Here is a 16,365-nt window from a genome sequence, read left to right on the forward strand (position 1 = left end):
AAAGTACAGGGTACACCTGAGCATATAACTTATTTAAAATATTCTATATTAGAAGGTCCTGAGAGCCATGAAATTGAGGAATTGGAGAAATATGGCACTGAACCCCTGGCCCGGAGTCTGGGCTTCAAATTCTGAGCAATTTGGATGCAGTCGGGTCCGAAAATGGCACTATTTGGCCGTTTTGCAGAGGGATGGTTTTTCAAAATGGCTACATTTCTGGGCAGGGACATTTTCTCCATTTTAGGGGTGGTCTGCTTCTGGTGAAAATTTCTCAAAAATTCATTGGTCAACCCCCCGAAAATTGAAAGGAAAATGAAAGGGGACATGTCGATCATCGTATTTCTGTGCAGCCTGGACACCTGTGAGAGTTGTGAGCATTTTTAAAATTATTGCAAAGTGTGGGGATTTATCATTGCTGCCTATGGGAATTTATTTGTAGTGGTGCACCCTCAAGGTCATAATTTTTTCTGCATACGAAGCTTACGTTTTCAAATACACAAGCAAGTAATAAAACATCTGTTCAACATACAAATCGTGATACGCACCTAGTGTACATCCAAAAGCTTTCCAAACGCTTTGTGCTCTCTCATAATCTTTTTCAGATACACGTTTTTGTCTGAGTGAGGTACAAAATGCTTCTCTTGGTGGTAATTGTGTCTCATCAAATTTCTTAAATGAGTCCATGTATTCGTATGGATAAACACCTTTTTCAAAAAGCAGATCTGTGTTTTCTGGGAATCTTTTTTTGTATTAATTTAAAAGCGTTTTGAGGGCAAGCTTTCACAAATGACTCTAAGGAATATTCCATGAAATTGAACAAATCTAAACACTTGAGTTGGCCTACTGAAAAAGAAACACATTTTTCAGAATTTTTGGAATAGAAAACAGTTTGCCTACTGACAGGTATAACCCCTGCATAATTAAATGGGCGTCATAATTTCTAAATTATGTAAAAATACAGGAAATGACGTCTTTTCTGGAATTTTTTTAGTTGTAAATTACATAGACCGCGCGCTGGGCCTCCAGTAATGTGACAATGATCACGAACTTTTCAAAATTCGTTAATTGACTTTTTGCATTTCATACAGAGATATTATATAATGCCTTTGTTGTTTACTTTTATAAATTTTTCGTTAATTGACTTTTTGCATTTCATACAGAGATATTATATAATGCCTTTGTTGTTTACTTTTATAAATTTTTCTTTATCAAACGGAGTTTCTGGTTTTTCAGGAATAGAGCAATGAAATTGATCATCTTCTGTTTTACATATACTTTTTTTTTTACAAATCCAACAAGTATTACACGTGTCGTATTGTTTATGTAACTTGGAAGTCCGTTGAAAAGGTTTTGGGTCAGAAAATACTTCGTTAATTTATTTCCTTCTTCCATGAGATCTATTATAAATGAAGTGGTAGCATCCGTTCCTCTAGGCCTATATGATTTGTAATTTGTACAAACACCATCATGTCGTACTACTGCAAAAGAATAACCCGATGGCTTGTGATGATGTGTTTTGGTAGTGTTTAATTCTTGCAGTTTAAGTGGTTCTAAAATAGATTCAAAATCTGCATATATAACAAACGGTGCGGGTTTTATACATTTGTAATAAATCAAATTTTAATACGTTGTTTATATCGGGTAATACTACTTTAGAAATAGGAGTATCTAATCTGAGGCAATCGTCTTTGTGTCAAGCTAACTTTTCAGCGGTTCTAAAATTAGAATCACATTTGAAGCAGGGGTATGCTTTACCATTGTGATCGCTAATGAATTTCGAAGTGAGTCTACTCAAGTTTTTTTATTCCAGCAGTAATGTTCTGTATATCCATTAGCAATTAGTAATAGATTGACATGGGTATCAATGTTTGAAATATTTTTTAATGGTACAGAATAGGAAATGATCCTTTGTTTCTGTCGTAATCGTATAAGTTAATCTCCTGCAATTGATCCACCGCTTTTGACTCAATTAATCTTTTGTAAAAATCAAAAAATAATATTATCTTTAATAATATCGTCTTTCATAAAACGTGGAATTAATTCCCAATTTCTATAACTTCCTTGGAATCTTGTAATTTCTTTAAAGTCTGCATCTGCAAATGTATCTGGTTGAGTGTAATTTTTAATCGCTTTTATTAGATCTTTTCGTAAAACATGACCTTATTGACCCGTGGGTATTATTTCTAATTGATTATCTTACTATTTGTAAGAGTTGATGGTACGATTTACGTTGAAGATTCTTAAACTTATGTTTGGTCAATTTAATGGCACGTAGGTATTCTTGTTTGGTGTGTATTCGTCTTTGAGATGGGGGCAGAGGTACATTATAAGTTGAATGTAATCATATGAAGTTTTTAATGTAGTTAAACCCAGATAACACAGGTCTGGCATCCATTTATGCTTTTTAAACCTTTTTATATAATATTATTGAAATAAAACTTCAATTTGTTTGCAAAAATAATTAATCATTCTCATATAGATATTTTCTAGGTGTACATACCTTGCACGTTGATTTATATTTATGTTCACAAGAAAAGTCTTCAGGTATATATCCTTGGACATTACAAGCTATTTTTTGTATGCAGTGGTCTACAATTAAAACAATGCTTTCATGATGTCCATGTTTACAAGTATTCCTTTGTTATTTTTTAAACATCTCAAGCAGCATTTACTAATTGTTTGGTTAAGTTTTAATTTAAACTCTGACAATGTTTTTTTTATTAAGACAATGATTGCACTTTCTTAGGTCCATGTTCATTTATATTATTATCATTCATGTAATATCATTTTCCCTCAAAATTTGGGTTGGATAATTTCCCCAAAATATACCAGGGAGAAGGTGATATTTTATTGTTAGTTACCAAAATTAGGTGTAGTCGTGGAGAATGGAGAGTTCTACTTTAGAGCTAGAGCCGGTGCGTGACCGGAGGCTCCGCAGCCGGAGCGGAGCAGAACTCTCCATTCTCTATTGCTATTTAAGTGCTCTAAGGGATTCGCATTAAGTTACAATAAAAAATGCTGCATAAAATATTTGGAACCACCAGAATATAGTGAACTTTACAGCAGAGCAAGCCCTCCTCCTTACCTGGAGTCCGTCTAAAAGTTCTGTGCAGTAAACGGTGTCGTTTCGAGTTTCCTTGAGACCTAGTAGAAGGGGGGGTCCCTTTGTTCTGAGGTACATGTACATGAAGGGGATAAAACCGGTTTTGATGTTTACGGATTTTTGAGAAATTTTGCTGGGTAGGTACCCAGGGTCTATTTTTTATACAAGTTTCTTGTTTCTAAAAAAATTAACAAATTATGCAGGGTACCTAGGGTAACTGGTACCGCTATCCCTACTACTAAACATGATTTACAATTACAACCATTACACAAATAACGTCACTGATTGAACCAAATTTGAATTTTAAAAAAGCGTGAAACGTTTCCATCACGTTTAATTTTATTTTCCAGTTTCCATAATTTCAAATTACCAGTTACATGACTTCGGGTAGATCAAATATCAGTTTGCAAACAAAACTGTTTTCAGTTATGAAAAATGATTAAAATACTATACACAATGTTTATGGTAACAGTGTTTAAAGAGTTAAAATTGAGGACTGAGGAAAAAAAAAGTTATCACAAGCTTTAATGGTGTTAAAATTGTGGTTTCTTCCCACTGAAATTAGTGTGTGCTGTACATGCCATAAATGACTTCAATCTAATCCTATGATTTCTAACTCTTGGCACAGTATGTTACATAATCTGAGACACAAAGCTGTAGACAAACAAAACCACCTATTTTGGAAAGTTCAGATTCAATGGAGGTAAGTGCAGATTGTTTCAGTTACAGAAGAATTGACCATGTCGTGTAGTCTTCTCATGACACAGAGAGAAAAGATATCTTTTATGTGAACAGGAGCTTGTACATGTATACACGTTCAGCCACTGACAATCGACAATAGAGGTTAATCACAACAGACTGAGGGTCGTGTATTTTCTAAATCCTGTACAAAACCAAGCGGGTCCTTCCAAAACGTTTCACATAATTATGCAACAATAGGACCACAACTGAAGTTGTTAAATGTTCACCCTTGCTTTGTTATATGAGGATTTGCCTGAAGTGAGTACATGTACATACCAAGTAATTTCGTATCAATGTATACAAACCTCTGTTGTACATGGCTACACAAGGCTAATTGTTCTCACATTTAAAAATATTAAGTTACACAAGTGAATACATGTAGGTTTGGATGCATGTCTTTGTTGTGAAGAGCATGTTGTCAGTGAGACCATAGGGTATTGCCCATACCCCAACGGTAGTTTACATATTAAGTAAGATATGAGACGGAGAGACCCCCCCCTTGGCATTAGTCATTGTTTCACTGCAATTACAATGGACCCTCATTGTTTGTGCGCTGTGCTTCTTTTGTTAGATATTTTTAATGTAATACTCCCCACCGGCTGGCATGACCTACAAATTCTGGAATTCAAATCCTGACTGCAACAGTCTTTATTAAAAAATTCATATTATAGGTTTTCCTAGCAAAATATCAGCAAAATATTGTTCAATTTAACACGAAACCCATTTAAGTTTGTTTCTTGTTTGTAAATGTTCTTTCACATGAGCATTAAAAAATCAGCGGAGTTCATTCGATTTTGTTATCTGAGCATGCTTTAAAGAAAGACCATCATAAAATCCATCAACGGCCTCAGATGTTGAAGAACAATTCAATTTCATCAACGGGAACATTTCTCATATGAGAATTCAAATTTGTTCCTGTGGTATGCACTGACTTGCATTTGCCTATTCAGGCGTAAAAGCCAATTTTACAAGAAAAAAGTGACACCAATTTTGTTTCACAAACTCTCCTCTATTTTAATTTGCACTGGTCCGAGTAATTACAGACCAAAATATATGTATATAAAATAAACAGAACAGGAACCATCCACACAGTAAGGAGCAAAAACAAACATTTCCTGAACTGATTTCGTGTCACTCAAAAGACGGGTGTCGACACAAATGAATGAGGATACAAATGAATTATTAACACTGCGACAATTCTTACGAGACAAGAATATCATGCAGAAACAACTTATGATGGAAGACAGCAGTAACTACTCCAGTAATTCACATCACGTCTACACTGCACACGCAAAGTGCAAAATCGATTGACCGTACATGAAAAGGAAAAGCATGCAGAGGTAAAATCTCGCATACTTCGATGACCTTTTAATTTCATTGCACTAACTGAGAAAAGACAATACATAGCAAAAATGTACACTTGAATGCCTGTAAATAAAATAGAATGACTAAATCTTCATTGCAAAACCAAAATCTTGTGTTTACAAAAATTTGACAATAAGGAAAAACAAACCCATTATGAATAGAACTAAAATCTATGGATTTAAATGTTGATGAAAATGAAAGGTCTTTTGCTGATTTGGCCGGGAAAACCTACAAGCCATCCTACAAATGGAAACATTAATATCCACAAATTTAGTCCTTGCTTTTTATGAAAATTTCAAATTAGGTCATTTACGGGGCATCTGTAAAAGCTGCTGAAGATATCGACATCACTGGAACTTAATTATGCCAGCACTAGTACAAAAAGGGCAAAGCCTATTGTTGCTGCAGGAAGTTTGAATGATGCTTCGCTATATAACATTCAGGTGCACTCCTTGCATGTGACAGTGCTTAAGTTTGTACACATGCATAAATTGATACACATACGCCATGTGTCTCTCTTTTGAAAGCTGTCACTGCATGCAGTCCATAATACATTGTGGTTCCTTGAACAACACACATATAAACACTGCTTGGTGACATTTCAATGTACTGCTTGCCTACAACAGGAAATTTCAAGGGGTTCAGCAATGGAAGTCCCTCTTTCCTCAGTAGTTAAATTCAGCTTTTAACACCGTTTGTTGAAGAACCTGTCACAGTGCTGAGAAGACCTCCAGGTATCTGTGGCTATGTGCTATTGGGCTGGAAATAGCTGTGAGCTTGTGGAGATCGAATAATGTCTTCATCGTCATCAGAATCGCCACCATCATAGGATACAAGACCCTTGCTGCGCTTCTGTGGAGGTTCTTCAAAAAGTGCCACTCTACCACCCTTAACTGAGGTTATGTTCATGCAGTGTCATGTTTGTTTGAATTCAAATGTAATTTATCCATTTAGACACCAACATTTTGTCCATTCAGTCATTACACAGGAGTGCCGGACATTATGCCATAGCAACATAATTTTGATAAATTACAGGAACACAGGTCATGAACAAATTTTAGCAAGACCAGAATTTTTACGTTGTTAAAAAGTGGGGAACACAGAGCAAAGAGCATTTGATGAAGTTGTGCATCATTAAAAAAGTGGGGTACATGGAGTGAAGAACATTTGATGAACACCACATTGAAATGAAAGAAGAGTATCAATATGAAGACAAACCAAAATGTGGGTGTTTATTTCCCCATACCATATTGGAAGGATGATGGATGGGCATCAGATCACAGCAAATTAGTGAACAACCATTGATGACATCGAGGTCCAGTAACCACCAGATATAAAAGAAAAGGAGACAAATAAAAATACACTATTATTTTATAAATTATGGCCAGACAGATCCAAAACTGAATTCCAGTGTGGAGGAGCTGCTTTACATATCTGGTTCGCTTTTAATATATTGTTGTAAATATGGTAGCTATAAACATGATGTTTCTAGCCAGTCAGGGCTTGGTTCCGATCAATTTCTGGGAATAAACCTAGAAATCATACAATGAAAAGAGTAAAATGCTTTAATATTAGGGCTAAATGTTTGTACCATATCATGTACAACACCCTGCATGCATGGATACACTTACCGTGTTGAAGCAACTTCAGTGTCTCTCCTACAAGAGGCACACAAAATTAACTTAGTACATAAGATTTCTTTTTCTTAGCAATGCATTCTATTACTACAATGTCACAGAACTGAACATCTATCGGTAGATCTGTTCTAAGAAAGCCCCCCCCCTTATTTGACTGTATTGCATTCTAAACATGTTCAAGGAAAAGAGGCATATCCCACTGACCTTTTTTCTGGACAGTTGAAAAGCAGGTAATTTGAACAGAACTAATACAGGAGTAATCCTATTTATGCCTGGAAACTTTGTTAGCCTTGCTTGTGATGAGACACACACATAAGGCATGAGGGATTCCTCCAATGAGTCTACAATTACCAAGATCACCTAGGAGCATTGCCATGCTATCACATTTCCTGGATTAATAATTTAGGATCATACCAACCGGGTGGGAGTGAAGGTGGGGGCATAAGATGCTTATCAAGGTCTCCTGTTCCAGAAGAGGGACCAATCACGGCCAAAGGTGGTGGTGCCATTAAACTGAAACAAAACACAGGCACATTAAAGCAACTCTTTCAATTATATCTTATGATTGAAGCCCTCTCTACAAAATATAACTGTTGTTCAAAGTCACAACAACATCTAAGAAAGAGATGACCTTCATGTTGAGTCATCTCAAGTCGTCACGTGTCATCCAGTCTTAGGTCTTGTCACATGTCATACAAGTGGATTCTGTCAAAGTCATTCCCTTTTCATTGTACACTGTATACCGTCATCTGTATGTGCATTACATACATTAGAATTAATGACAAGCATGAAGAGACCAAAAGATCTTTCTAGTACTTGGCAACTATTTATTGTTTAAAATGATTATCTAAAATGCAGTGTTAGTCTAAGGGAGAAACGGAGACACCATGCTCTGTTCATCAGAGAACATGACCCTGATGACTGTGTAAATGGACTTACTGAGACTCCAGCTGTGGAAGCTACATTTCAAACATAACAGATACACACAGTCCATCTCAGAGACATGTTTTTCTGATCTGGTCAATGATCATCTATAACACATCCCTCCCAAGTGACCGGGAAGATTCTAACCCAATTGGATGTGTACAATATGGGTTAGCATTGTGTTTGAGAAAAATTTAGCATGGAAAAGGTTTTATTGGATTGAAAACATTTTCGTCTTTTGGCACTGCATACAAATGAGTGCCACGTAACAATGACATTTTGGTCATTTGGTGTTCGAATCAAAAAGATGATCTGACTTCCGTGCTACATGCTAATTGTTTCACCGCCGTGAGTATGCATATGCACTGTGCAATGTCTTTGTTATAGACAGATGTGTTCACCCACACAAATGCCAATACACAGTGTATTATACAAATGGGATTTTCGAGTTCACAAATAAAGTAAGGTGCATTTTTGTCGTCGGTGCTTCATCAGTTGGACACTTGGTGCGATGGACTCTAATGCTTAAACTACCATGTTATAGACAATTCAACCTTCTTCCTCTTACAACTGACTTTTTTAGGGGATTTTGAACAATAAAGACTTTATACTATAACTGTCACACGTGGGCAAACTGCATAAAGATCATCATGCACATCAATTTTCGGGCAATTCCGACAAACTCCACCACAGACACCTATTTAAAATTAATTTTTCAAAATGTTCAACCTGTCCCAAGAGGGCACTCGCCATTTACATGACATCACCGGTAGATGTTTTGAAGAATTCTATACCCCAACACACTAACACCGTTGAAAAAAAGTTGATACCTACTACCACTTTTAACCCCTTCGCGCAGGGAAGCGGATAGAGCCGCCGTAAAAATTGAGATCCTAAGCCCATTTTTCAGCTATTATTCTCGGCCCACACTCAAGTGAACATAGTGAAAGAAGGCAGACCCTGGCTCTTTTATATATGGTAATTGGTCTTTGTGCGTAGCCCAGAAATGAAAAGACCGAATTTGCATTATAATCACCAGCTTCACAATAGTACCCACTTTGAAAAGAGGCAATGAAGAGGGAATGTGGAAGCTTGAGTAGAGCTGCATGCCACCGAACAATCAGCCTTTTCACCATGTAATTAAAAGCCTACAGAGCACGCAGGGCCACAAACTGAGAATCTGCAATTTGGCAGGTGGCCTTCATGGCCAAGCCAGGCTGAATTCTTGGAGTCGGCTTTCGGGAAGAAATTCCTGTCGTCAAGGGGTTAAGCAATAAGCGCATTTCGAAGTTTCGACCTGAAGGGTCACATGTATTTGATCCACACAACTCTGCCACTTGATGCAAACAGAATGTCGCGGGAGGCCACAGTTGATTTTATATGGAGTTTAAAAATTTATCATAATATACATGTATTCAAATTCAACAATAAATTACTTGATGTAATCATGAATATTTTAGTATTATTTTGCATTAAGGTCCATGCTTGGTGTAACTTTGATGATGATCGAACATCAATAAGTTACCAAAACGGTGTCTCAAAAAGGCATAGAATGTAAAAGTAAAAGGTAAATATTGAAAAATCAATAATAAATGACGTCATCATGACAAATTTGTTCAAGTACTATCCTTGGATAATTGTCTGAAGATCTGCCAAGTTTGTAGTCCTATGGTACAATAAGACGTGTACAAACCCAATGGAGAATGTCTGAAATAGGGGAAAAAAATGAGAGCTTCTTTGTCTGTTTGCAACAGAACAAACGGCTTTTTTGCAATTGTAAGTTTGGAAAAAAAATGCAATTGGTAGAAATGCATACTTGGTAGTAGAGATGTAGAAAATATACAAAACAAACATAACTCCACAAGACATGAAGAAAAATGTCTATAGAAATTGGAATGACGATGTCGTTATGGTGGTAGCGTTAGTTTAACCTTTGATACGTTACCGTCAGTATAACCTTTTATACATTCATGCTTACCTACATACGTGAATTAATAAAGTGGATCTACAACCTTTAAATGTTCACCTTTAAAAATGGCATCATATACCTATAAGCAGGATGTCACCTTGATGTGGGTCATGTTTTGGCCTGGTCAAAATCTGGTGCCAGGTGTATTGACGAGTACAACAGGGTATTGTGCAATCATAAATGGACTGCCAACAAAATCAATGTAGGGAGAGCTGGCTGGCCAATGTCAAAGGACAGGCCTGAACAGATTTACCTGAAGTTGCAACAGAGAGACAGCTATACAAATCCAGATGACATGATAAGCCAAAGACTGAGGCACATTTAACTAAATTTAAGTATGGTTGTGGTCTAGAGACCACAACCATAGTGCACATGCAGTTATGATATCAAACTCACTTTTTTGTACTGGATGGTAGAGCAGACATAGGTATCCTCTGTGGTGGTCCAAGAGAAACTGTTGGGCCTTTCTGATAAGGTGCTGGAACAGAAGATTCACTTAGTCCTGGCAGTGCCTGAGTTACAGATACAAGTTGCCTGCTCTCACCTAGATTAGTTAAATGAGGAGGACCATGCTATGCAAAACAGTGAGAAAGTAAATGTGAGTTAGAAACTGGACGGGGACAAAATATGTGTAATAAAAGTTTCAGCAACTTATAAGAACTTGTACCAAACCTTGCCTTAAAGTTACTTGCTTTCAGTAAGACAATTCTGATAATGGAACGCATTCCTCCATTTAATTGGCCCACCACTTGTAAAACCTTTGATGGACCATGACTGCTTGAGAAACCATGCAGGTGTCTGCTAACAGTGTTGGTGGTCAAGAGACCATCATGAATTATCCATAATATACTTCAAGCATTCAACAGTGTAACAGCACCGTTTGTTTTACATGCACGCTTTTGTATGGTAATAAGATGGGACACAATCCATCGAGTGCTCGTAGGAAAGCACCTATGTAAACAACAGGTGATGTATTTGAGTTTAGGTCTGTTACAGTGTATCAAAATGGAACTGTAGGGACAGTATGGCAGCAAAAAAACAACAAAAAACACAGGGCCTGTCAGACCACTTGTGAAAATCTGACAACATAAATCGCAACTCTCTCAAGAACTGCAAATGAAACAAATTGAACAGCAATAAACCATCACAGCTAATTGACAACATGGTGTCTTTACTCTCCATGAAGTCTAACCAATCTATTATATGAACACTATGAAAGTAGGACTCTGGTGTGCAGCAACTGGTTTCTTTCAGGTTTCGGTCACTTCACCCATTTATCACTTCTCCCACAATCCCTTCATCCACAACCACTTTCCCCATTTGCCATCTCACCCATTTACAACTTTGAGAATTTACCACTTTGCCCACATGCTACTTTGCCCATATGCCACTTAGCCCACGTGCCACCTGCCCCATTTCCCACTTTGCCCTTACAATATTTCATGTGGTAATAATGAACACCCTGATTTCAAAAGCAAGGTGGTCTGTGATTAACTGACAAATCTCGGCATCTTTTTACCACTTCATGCCAGGGTTCCCAGTAACGGAAACCTTAGGTTTCTGCATAGCTTGGGATGCCTGAAATCGGACAAAAGAGCTGGGCCTTGTAACAAAACACAATACTCGGAACAAAAGACTGAGCTGCTGGGAATTACAAACATTTTTTCAGTTGTCAACAGCGGAGGTAATCCGTTACTGTTTTGAAACAGTTTACCACTATCTGTAGCATTCAGGGAAAACGGATTATCACCAGGGACAAAAGCGCTCCAGCACTCCAGAGATGAGCGATACAATACCACTGCATGCTAATCTGGCTGCATCTAAAAAGATGCCAGCAGTGCACTGGGCCAATTTCGGGAACAAAGGAAATTACACAACCCCGCACAATCTGGGCTCTCTTTACAAGGCAGCAGGCCTGGCTGAAATACTCGGGCATCAATAGATGTTGTCTGTCAGATTAGAGTAGCCACCAGACAGTCATTCGTGCATGTGTAAATGTCCAATAAATGAAGTTATGAATTCTTTAAGAATTTTGATAATGGAAAATCTTGAAAATCCTTGGAACTTATCATGCAAATTCTAATTAAACCTAGCAGCATATGGTTAACAGGTTTATTGCGTGCAAGTTTTGGCATACAATAATTAAAATATCTAGACCCAGATACAATAAAAATGCACGATAAATGGTTTCTATTACAATGCTCTGAAGTTTCGAACAGCATGCACTGAGACTTCATGAAAAGCAGAAAATACCTAGATGCATGACGGCGACTCTAATTCTGTGAACCAACTTACTAAAATATTTCTAAAGGTTTTGATCACTTCATGTTAATTTCGGATTGTCAAAGTTCAGAATGAGCATAATGTTGTTGTGGGAGTACTGTATCTCAGGCTCCCAGCCATTCCATGCAGTTCTCGCTTTGTACATTGCACTTGCTTTAAGCTTTACACTCCCTTTACTTTAAAGAGTACCTGGACAATTTAAAAAAAAACCTATATATGAGTGGGAATACTAGAATTCCCATTCAATTTATTTTTTCTGGCATTCAGGGTGGATTCACGAGGGGTTGGGTAGTTGTTTTTCTGTGTCTTCCTCTCTTTTCAATTTTGACAAAAGCTGTGGGCAAAGTTACATGTGGGCAAAATGGCATTTGTGAGTCAAGTGGCACATTGCAATAATAATGAGGTAATCAATAGCAAGACCAAATTTCCACTTTTGTGCGGAATTGCCTATTGATATATAATTTGAGAGTTGAATCTGTCACTGTGTGACAATAAAACTACTCAGGTTGGGTGAACTTTGCTCTTCATTGCTCAATTTAATCTCTATATAAGAGCAAAAATCTGTCCCTTCATGAAAACAGAAAACGTGCAGTACATGAATGTCACCTAACTACAGATCCTGCAGTTCAGCTGATTTCAAAAGATTTGGTCAAAATTACTTCACAAATTGTTGGCATAAGATAACCTGGTAAATTCTACCCAAAACAGAAATTCCAAAATTGATAATTTTTTGAACAAATTTGTCACTTCATCAAAACATTGATGACTTGAAGTACTGGCAAAAGTACACATACAGAACAAACATAAATTCAAAATGTGTCGAGTGTAGCATTACCTGATAACCAAACAAAGTATCTTTGGGATTATCCGCTGGTGCTTCTCTGAAATGCCTTTTTTGTTGTTCTGCTGGAGTTGGTGCAGATTGAGTAAGATGTGAGCCAGGGATAATAGGTGCCTTTTGCTGCAACTGTTGTGGATTCTTCAGTGAAAGTTCTTGTTGCCTCTGTATGTGTTTATGCTGAATTTCATGCTGAATCTGTTGATGGATTTGTTGTTGGTTGTGTTGCTGAATTAGCTCATGCTGTTGGTGAGGTGATGATTGATGTTGCACAAGCACTGCTGGAGTTCCCTGAACAACAGAATGTTGTGAAGTTTCACCGGGCGCTTGTATCAGGCCAACAGTCTGAGCAGCAGACAACTGCAAACAATGGAAGAAAATACACAGCCCATTTTTACAAGATACACATAATATTACTTTGGAAATTCTTCATTCCCTTCTTCCATTTCTTTTTAATACCTGTTTTATTGCTTTGAAGTGTGATATCACTGAAAAACATCCCGGATAGCCAAGAGCATTCATGTGGGTATAATGAAAGCCAGTGACAAATTCGGTTACTGTCAATTTTATATCACTGTAAATACTTGTACATGAACATTTACTTTTCCGGAGTGCTCCACACTTTACAAGAAACCTATCCAATAACATACTCTCTATGATGTTATCCAAATTGCAAACGTTTAAACAAACAGAAATATACTATCTTATTCCTAATATCCCTGACAAGATTTGTAATCAACATGCAGTTTAATTCCTTTTATCACTTCAAGATAAAATTCATTATTCTTATCAGCAGGCATACGTTTAAGAATACATATCGCGAATATGTGGATCAACCTTGAAACTGTTACATAAAACTCAAAATCACACTCTGCTCCTGCCGCCAAAGATCACTACGGTATAGCTCTTCCTTGCCGCCACATGAAAATAAACCCATCGCCTCCCCTTCACCACCACTGAATAAAGTAGATGTAGGCTAGATATGAAGCAGGAATTGTGTAGGAATGATGGGCAACAGTGCCTCAATTTAAAATAAATAAACAAGTAATTCATATGAAAATTTGAATTTGCCCTTAAAGTGTTACGGTAACAAATTTGCATTCAATCTTTAAAACACTATGCCAAGCACCTGCTGGTTCGGGGGGGGGGCTTCCAATTCTGACCGTATTTGTGGAAACAATCGGCGTACTTTCTGAAATTCATTATGATAAGTAATTTAGCCACTTAGTAACAACTTCTAGTCAAGGAACCAAAGGGAAAACACTGTGGCTACCGCCCATTTTTTCCAATGGGGCTAGTTTTCTGGTTGGCAAACATGCCATGTTTTTTGGGCCCACAGGATGCCAAGCATGGCAAAGATTTGGGCAAGCGTGCCCCCATTTTTTATGGCCAATTTAGGCTATGTGAAAAAAGATTGAGAAACTAAAACAAAGAAAAAGATTAGCAGCACCAAGAACTATGCACTGGAGTGTGAGTGTGGTGTATACATGTATAGAGCAAAGGTGTGCTACCCGTGGTAAGTCAGTTGTCTTGCTGTAAGGCATTCTGACACCAGTGGTCAGGCTCTTCCATCCAGCAAGCTAAAATTTCAGCCTGTGCGGCATATCATTTAGCTTGTGTGGCATTATTTAGCCTGTGTGGCATATCATTTAGCTTGTGTGGCATTATTTAGCCTGTGAGGCATTATTCAGCTTGTGTGGCATTATTTAGCCTGTGAGGCATTATTTAGCCTGTGAGGTATTATTCAGCCTGTGTGGCATTATTTAGCCTGTGTGGCATTATTTAGCCTGTGAGGCATTATTTAGCCTGTGAGGCATTATTCAGCCTGTGTGGCATTATTCAGCCTGTGTGGCATTATTTAGCCTGTGTGGCATTATTTAGCCTGTGTGGCATTATTTAGCCTGTGTGGCATTATTCAGCCTGTGTGGCATCATTTAGCCTGTGAGGCATTATTTAGCCTGTGAGGCATTATTTACCTGTGTGGCATTATTTAGCCTGTGAGGCATTATTTAGCCTGTGTGGCATTATTTAGCCTGTGAGGCATTATTTAGCCTGTGTGGCATTATTCAGCCTGTGTGGCATTATTTAGCCTGTGTGGCATTATTTAGCCTGTGAGGCATTATTTAGCCTGTGTGGCATTATTTAGCCTGTGAGGCATTATTTAGCCTGTGTGGCATTATTTAGCCTGTGAGGCATTATTTAGCCTGTGTGGCATTATTTAGCCTGTGTGGCATTATTTAGCCTGTGTGGCATTATTTAGCCTGTGTGGCATTATTTAGCCTGTGAGGCATTATTTAGCCTGTGTGGCATTATTTAGCCTGTGTGGCATTATTTAGCCTGTGAGGCATTATTTAGCCTGTGAGGCATTATTTAGCCTGTGTGGCATTATTCAGCCTGTGTGGCATTATTCAGCCTGTGAGGCATTATTTAGCCTGTGTGGCATTATTCAGCCTGTGTGGCATTATTCAGCCTGTGTGGCATTATTCAGCCTGTGTGGCATCATTTAGCCTGTGTGGCATCATTTAGCCTGTGTGGCATTATTTAGCCTGTGTGGCATTATTCAGCCTGTGTGGCATTATTTAGCCTGTGTGGCATTATTTAGCCTGTGAGGCATTATTCAGCCTGTGTGGCATTATTTAGCCTGTGAGGCATTATTCAGCCTGTGTGGCATTATTTAGCCTGTGAGGCATTATTTAGCCTGTGAGGCATTATTTAGCCTGTGTGGCATTATTCAGCCTGTGTGGCATTATTTAGCCTGTGTGGCATTATTTAGCCTGTGAGGCATTATTCAGCCTGTGTGGCATTATTTAGCCTGTGAGGCATTATTTAGCCTGTGAGGCATTATTTAGCCTGTGTGGCATTATTCAGCCTGTGTGGCATTATTTAGCCTGTGTGGCATTATTTAGCCTGTGTGGCATTATTCAGCCTGTGTGGCATTATTTAGCCTGTGTGGCATTATTTAGCCTGTGTGGCATTATTTAGCCTGTGTGGCATTATTTATTGCTTTGAAGTGTGATATCACTGAAAAACATCCCGGATAGCCAAGAGCATTCATGTGGGTATAATGAAAGCCAGTGACAAATTCGGTTACTGTCAATTTTATATCACTGTAAATACTTGTACATGAACATTTACTTTTCCGGAGTGCTCCACACTTTACAAGAAACCTATCCAATAACATACTCTCTATGATGTTATCCAAATTGCAAACGTTTAAACAAACAGAAATATACTATCTTATTCCTAATATCCCTGACAAGATTTGTAATCAACATGCAGTTTAATTCCTTTTATCACTTCAAGATAAAATTCATTATTCTTATCAGCAGGCATACGTTTAAGAATACATATCGCGAATATGTGGATCAACCTTGAAACTGTTACATAAAACTCAAAATCACACTCTGCTCCTGCCGCCAAAGATCACTACGGTATAGCTCTTCCTTGCCGCCACATGAAAATAAACCCATCGCCTCCCCTTCACCACCACTGAATAAAGTAGATG

The 16,365-nt window shown here is 37.8% G+C and overlaps 1 protein-coding gene across 2 annotated transcripts in view; it reads right to left on the reverse strand.

The window, feature by feature from the left end:
* Positions 1-3,398: 3,398 nt before the first annotated feature.
* Positions 3,399-16,365, reverse strand: part of khdc4 (KH domain containing 4, pre-mRNA splicing factor) — a 50,993-nt gene continuing 38,026 nt past the window's right edge. Inside the window, exons 13-17 of one of the 2 annotated variants that reach the window (XM_022251106.2) lie at positions 12,858-13,220; positions 10,136-10,311; positions 7,265-7,359; positions 6,841-6,867; positions 3,399-6,102 (exon numbers count right to left, since the gene is read on the reverse strand). In XM_022251106.2, coding sequence (XP_022106798.1) covers positions 5,954-6,102; positions 6,841-6,867; positions 7,265-7,359; positions 10,136-10,311; positions 12,858-13,220 — 810 coding nt within the window. In that variant the 3' untranslated portion in view covers positions 3,399-5,953. The remainder of the gene's footprint in view (positions 6,103-6,840; positions 6,868-7,264; positions 7,360-10,135; positions 10,312-12,857; positions 13,221-16,365) is intronic. The other variant, XR_015425145.1, reaches the window with a different exon arrangement.

Source organism: Acanthaster planci, linkage group LG05 (assembly GCF_054643075.1).
Source record: "Acanthaster planci isolate LZ-2023a linkage group LG05, COTS_SCS, whole genome shotgun sequence".
Taxonomy (NCBI): Eukaryota; Metazoa; Echinodermata; class Asteroidea; order Valvatida; family Acanthasteridae; genus Acanthaster; species Acanthaster planci.